The 6,816-nt window shown below is 32.2% G+C and overlaps 1 protein-coding gene across 1 annotated transcript; it reads right to left on the bottom strand.

Annotated features, from left to right (window-relative positions):
- Positions 1–2,772: 2,772 nt before the first annotated feature.
- LOC11432875 (receptor-like protein Cf-9) lies at positions 2,773–5,910 on the bottom strand. Its single transcript, XM_039834240.1, has 2 exons — positions 4,887–5,910; positions 2,773–4,526 (listed from the first exon to the last, which is right to left on the bottom strand). Exons 1-2 carry the CDS (start codon positions 5,857–5,859, stop codon positions 2,794–2,796), a joined length of 2,706 nt encoding a protein of 901 aa, XP_039690174.1. The 5' UTR covers positions 5,860–5,910; the 3' UTR covers positions 2,773–2,793.
- Positions 5,911–6,816: the final 906 nt, after the last annotated feature.

Raw genomic sequence — 6,816 nt, forward strand, 5'->3', positions numbered from 1 at the left:
TAGTCCATAAGCCTTTTACTCTTCTAGTGATACTTCTGTACACTTCAATTTGATCTCCTAAACTTAGCGTTGGGATTATCAAACTCTCCACGAATCAATATTTTCATTGTCAGATTCGTAAATATCTTGTCTTGATAGCAAAAAAAGAACTGATCTGAATTCTCAATGGTTCATGCATCTGCCGTCACACATTTATGATACTAACATCAAATTTCTTCCACCAGTTTAGATTTAAATAAATGACCATTTCGACGACAAAACTTGTGCTGTAATAGATCAATAGCTTAATAAAAAACAACAACGATCCTTTTCAGTCTAGTGCACTAATAGAATATTAGATATTGGCGATTAAATATTACACATATTGCTTCAATTGTTCAAATATATTACAAATATTGCTTCAATTGTTAAAATTTGTAAGCCTTCTTACATGACATGTCAGCTAATCAATTAAGCTATTCAACTTACGGATCTCCAAGTTGACAACAATGCTCAAAAGTAATAAAAGAAAAAACATTCAATAACAAAAAAGGTGTCCGGTAGTGAGGGTCACATGACCACATGTCACATTTATATGTGGTGGTAGAAAAGGTATGTGACACTCCCTCAGAAAAAAAAAAAAAAAAAGGTGTGTGACACTTGTGGTGGTCAACTTATCACCACTCAATGATTTGCATTAATGTTTTAGATAAAAATGTCTCTCTCACGTGGTTGCACTTCACTAAATAGAGTGCCCCAGACTCCCATTGTGACCCCACAAGAAAATAGCTAAATAGCTTTGGTTAACCCTTATTTTTTTTTTTAAACAAGTCTATCATCTACAATATTTTTTTGTTAAGCAAAACATTTTATTTACTAGCTATCGAAGTATGAAAATGAACTTGTACTTGCAACAATGCCTAAAGCCTTGAATTTACCTTCGTTGTTTGTTGGACAATGGACATATCATAGTGATTTGAGTTGATGTGCGATTTGTTTGTCATTTATGGCTCTGTTTGGTAAAAAGAAGCTATAAGCTAGCTGATAGCTGATAAGCTAGCTGATAGCTGAAAAGCTAGCTGATAGCTGGTAGCTGATAGCTGATAGCTTATAGCTGAAAAGCTTGCTTGTTAAAAATAATGTGTTTGGTAAAATTAGCTGTTGAAGTGGCTGATAAATATAAAATGACATAAAAGGACATGTTTTTTTTTAATATACATATAGACACACACATTTTTTTTGTAATGTATTTATTTTTTAATATTTTTAATTATAGTTAAATATGTTTTTGGTCCCTATAAATATTCAATCTTTTGGTCTTAATCTCCATAAAAAAATTCTTCGACCTTTAATCCTAAAAAAAAATTCACTAACAATTTTGATCTCTGCTTAATGAGTCCCAAAAATAAGAGAAATGTGGAAACAAAATGTGAGGTATAATATATAAAATTTTACAACGTACAATAAACTAGTTATTTTTTCCTTTAAAAAAAAATAGGCTAGTTATTTTTTGTGTGGTGTACGACAGGTTAATTATAACAAAATATAAAGCATTTCCATAAAAAAATATTATATATATATATATATATATATATATATATATATATATATATATATATAAAGTGCTCCTTAAAAAAAACGGCATTTTATTTAAGGGAAAAAATGGGACGGTTATAAAGATGAACATGGGTACTTGTTTAATTAAAAAAATAATTAATTAAATTAATAGGGTTAAAGTTGGAAGAAAATATAAAAAGCTACCAGCTATAAGCTAAAAAGCTACTTGAAATAGCTTTTCAAAAAACGCTATAAGCTCATGAAAAAAGCTTGTTACCAAACACGTCACGTTTTCTTCTAACGAGCTTATAAGCTAATCCAACAAGCTATAAGCTAGCTTTTTTGTGTTACCAAACACAGCCTATGCCGACTATTTGATGAAAGAATTAGGAAGTACAATATTCAGCATCATCATTTTCGAAGGCATGCTGGGAGTTTGGTTTATAATTCAAGAGAAGTTGAACACAAGGAATAGATTGAAGAGATTAAATACTATAATTTAACCATCAGTGATGAATATTTGCACATCACAGCTTAAAGCAACAATACGTTTTACTCATAATTTCATATGAATGTGTATGTATTTACGCATGTTTTAATGGATATTGTTCAATTATTCATTCATTGCCGCAGTATCCTAATCGAGTCGATGACACACTTGAACAGGCATAAAGGAGCGATAATTACATAGAAATAATATTTGGATGCTGTGACACCATTCAATTCCATTTTATAAGAGAAGTTGAACACTGAAATAGATTAAATATTACACAATGAGGATATTGTTTCAAATATACATTATTCAAAAGGTAAAAAACATCACCATCCTTCAATTGAAGCACCAACATCTATATCCATCATAGAAATTAAAAACAACATATTTTGATATGTGTGAACTACCTAACAACCAAAAGACATTGAGATAAAAAAAAGTTTAGAAGTTGAAGCAATTAAGTCTTATCATTTATTCAACAATAAAATCTTGAAAGTAACAAAAAAGCAATTAATCACTTTAATTTCTTATTTGTTCAACAACTTACAATAACACATTGGTGTATATATATATATATAATCACTTTAATTTCTTATTTGTTCAACAACTTACAATAACACATTGGTGTGTATATATATATATATATATATATATATATATATATATATATATATATATATATATAATACAACATCCCTTAAACTGGGAAGTTCTGATTAATTACAAACAGCTGTAACTACATATTTGAAAATACAAACATCAAATTAATTCATTCTTCTGCGATTTGCACAGTATCTGTTGTTTGTTCTTTTCAGTCTTATGTTAAACATGTTTTCAACAATTCTAACAAGCCATTGAGGTTTACCAGTGAAGAAGAATACATTATATCCCAAGAGGAACCCGGATATTGCCCCACATCCATATCCAATTGCCACAGCTTTCCAGCCAAATCCTGATTCTTCTTCATCTTCAGATGTTGAATGAGGTGGCAGATCTTCCTCATTTTTGCATGATTTAGACAATTGGAATCCACACAACATTGTATTTCCTTCAAAAGAATCATTTCCAAATGTATTAAACTGTTGACCTTTAGGTATGATTCCCTCAAGGTGGTTTTGTGAAAGGTTTAAGACTGAGAGGAAGTTCAAATTTGTCAAAGCCACAGGAATCTCACCCTTCAATTGGTTGCATGAGAGGTCCAACCACTCCAAATTTCTCAAATGACTTAAAGATTGTGGAATGCTACCTGTGATTCCATTGTTTGAAAGGTTAAGTCCTTTGAGAGAATTTAATTCTCCAATGACTTGTGGAATTTCACCTTCAAACATGTTATTTGATAAATCAATAGTTGTGAAAGTAGTCAATATCTTTGTTAGCTCCATAGAAAAACCTTTCATTGTGACCACCACAGAATCATTATAGTAATAACCCGCACCCTTGTATTGCAAACCAATTTGGCTGTCATTCACATTCATCATTCCTTTAAAGTTCTTGATGCATGATATTGGCAAGGGCCCACTAAAATTGTTGTTAGAAACATCAAAAATTCTCAACTTAGGAAATGAATGCTTGGTGCTAGAACAAGTGATTGCACCATGAAGATTATTTGATCGTAAGCTTAGAACTTGTAACTCTTGTAGAGTTTCTAGCCAATTTGGAAATGTGTCCTCTATGTTGTTGTCACCAAGGTCCAAAACTTCAAGAAATGAACAGTGAGACAAAGACTGGGGTAATGGTCCTTCCAATTGGTTTCCATTCAACTTTATAGTCTGAAATGCATTTTCTTTGGAAAAGGTTCTAGGAATGTTTCCATAGAGGTTGTTCATTTGCATATCCAATACATTAAGAGAAGTTAATGTTCCCAGGCATTGTGGAATCATACCTGTCAAATTGTTGTGAGCCAAATTGAGAACATTCAGGTAACTTGCATTGCAGAATGTTGAAGAAATATCTCCTGTGAAGTTGTTATTTGAGAGTGAAAAGTATCCAATGCCATCAGGTGGAATTGGAAGATCTCCTTGTAACTTGTTGAAACTCAAGTCAATGTACGAAATCCCATTCCATGAGTTTTCCCATTCCATGAGCTTCTTATGAAACCATTTGGGAATTTTCCCATGAATGTTGTTGTTGGAGAGATCTAACGATTGCAGATTTGGTAGTTGCGCTAGGAATTTAGGAAAACTATTAATATTAGCATTAGATAATTCTAAGTCAACAAGGTTGGGTAAGATGGAGTCAACATTGCTATTAATGTTGATAGAAAGAAAACTATTATGGGAAAGATCAAGGGAACCTAGTTTGTTTAATTTTGAAAATTGGTGAAAATCCACAACACCACTTAAGTTTGTGGATGACAAATATAAGTCGGTAAGATTTTGGAGTTGAAATATTGAATTTGGAAAATGACCTTGTAGGTTGTTATTAGAGAGATCCAAATATTGCAAAGAATATGTTGAAAACTCACCAATGAACCCTGTGAGGTGGTTGTTGCTGAGGTGTAACTCTAACAACGAAGGCAAAGAATAACACCAATGTGGAATTGTTCCATTTAACATGTTATCACTCAAACCCACATAGCTCAATTTTGAACGTTTTGTGATTTCAATTGGAATTGGCCCAACTAGTTTGTTATATGATAAACCTAAAATAGAAAGGTGAGGTAGATGAAAAAGTGATGATGGAACTTGGCCTGTTAGGTTGTTAGAGGAAAGTGATAAATATTCCAATTTGATTAAATTTCCATAAACATTTGGGATGCTAGCACTAAAGTTATTCAATCCAAGATCACAATGAATGAGGTGTTTGAGGTTTGAAAGTAATGGTGAGATCTCACCGTTAAGTTTATTATGTGAAAGATCCAAATATGTTAGTTGGGTGAGGTTCCACAAAGATAGAGGAACCATTCCATCAAAATTGCAGAATGAAAGGACTAATTGAGTAAGAGACTTCAATTGACCTATGGAATAAGGAATTTCACCTGAAAAAGCAGAGAAAGAGAGGACCAAGTACCTTAGAGGAGTGCTCCAGTTGGACTTTGGAAGTTGACCACTAAGGTTATCATTAGATGACAAATCCAATCTTTGAAGATTAGGTAAAGAGAGGATGTCACTTGACAAATTTCCTTGCAACTCAGTTTCTGATAGACTAAGAGAAACCAAAGAGGATGACAAATTCTTTAGCATTGACAAAGAGCTCTCTCTGATGGAAGACATGTTCACATTATCCAAATAAAGTTCCCTTAAATTAGTAGCATTATGAATGAGTTTCTTCCAAATGAACGAATTGAGTTTCAATCCCACTTCTGCGGACCAGTAACTGCTAAGATCAAGTGATACTAATTTTGACAAATGAGAGATTGTGGAAGGAATATTACCACTGAGGTCAGAGTATGATAGATTTAGATGTGTGAGTTTCACTAAATCTCCAACACCAATAGGTATTGAAGACCAAGAAAAATGATTAAAAGCCAAGTTGAGTTGTTGAAGGTGTTTAAGCTGAAAGATGGTGCTATTGGGATGTAATTCACCTTTTAGATTGTTGCAACTGAGGTCCAGACCAATCACGTGATCTGACATGGTGTCGCACGTGACACCATCCCACTCACAACAATCTGTACTGTTTTCCCAAGATTCTGTCTTGAAAGAAAAAGAAGAACGCGCAAAATAGAGTTGAGATGAAGTGCTGACAGAAAAAGAGTTTTTGAATTGTAACAAGGCAGAGTTGTCATGTTTGTTGCACAGTGAGAAAGTGTAGGAAGTAAAATGAGTAATCAACAACAACAAGAAAAAGTGAAAGGTAAAATAAGGCAATGGAATAAAAAAGGATCCCATTTAGAGAAACTTACACTTAATACTCTCTTCTCAGTATTATTTCCTTTTTCCTTTATGATATGATTTTGGATGTACCAATTGATTTCCCTCTATTTAGTTATTTATATTCAAAGAAACTAAAGCATTGATATAAGATGGGTTTGTTTTGTAGTAAGTGCTGGTGCTTATCTTCAACCGTATGAGGCACTCCAGTTCGAAGATTGATTTTTTGTGGTTGCAATTTTTTTGTAATGGAGTACTAATTGACGATAACATTCATTTATTACTAATTGACGATAACATTCATTCATTAGTATCCATACAAACATTTGGTGTATAATTAAGTGGTGCATAATTAAGATATGTAGGGTCAACCAAACATTTATCAATTTATTTTTGAGCAAAGTAATATAAAATTACTTTAACAAATTAATTCTAAAGTTGAATGAAGAGTTATCTTTAATTTAAATGAAATTAAGAAAATTAATTGAGCCAATGAATGAAAGTTATTTTGCGTAGAAAACCGAGTAAACGTTTTAGAAATTGAGTCTTGCGGTGCTCTTGTTTGGTAGTAGCTAGGGGATGTCTTCTTCAACCGTATGGAGCACTCCACTGGAAATATTTTTTGTGGTTGCAATTTTAGTGATACGATAATTAATTCATTAGCATCCATAGAAATATTACAAGACTTGACTTTAGCCAAATGAGACAATTCCATGAAGAAAAATGATATATTGGAACAGATATTATTATTTTTTTAATAGAAAGATTTTGGAACACATATGTGACATCAAACAAGAGACGTCTACACATGTCCTTTTTTAATATTTAAAAAAAACTTTTTTAAAATGGTGGAGAATTATTGTAACACAAAAATTAAGTTGTGATATTAACTTTTTTTTCACGCGCATGGCTAGTAGACATGTCATACATGGAACCATGATGATCTTGAGATTTTTGAGTAAATGACGTGCACCC

This window comes from Medicago truncatula, chromosome 5, assembly GCF_003473485.1.
Source record: "Medicago truncatula cultivar Jemalong A17 chromosome 5, MtrunA17r5.0-ANR, whole genome shotgun sequence".
NCBI classification, from domain to species: Eukaryota; Viridiplantae; Streptophyta; class Magnoliopsida; order Fabales; family Fabaceae; genus Medicago; species Medicago truncatula.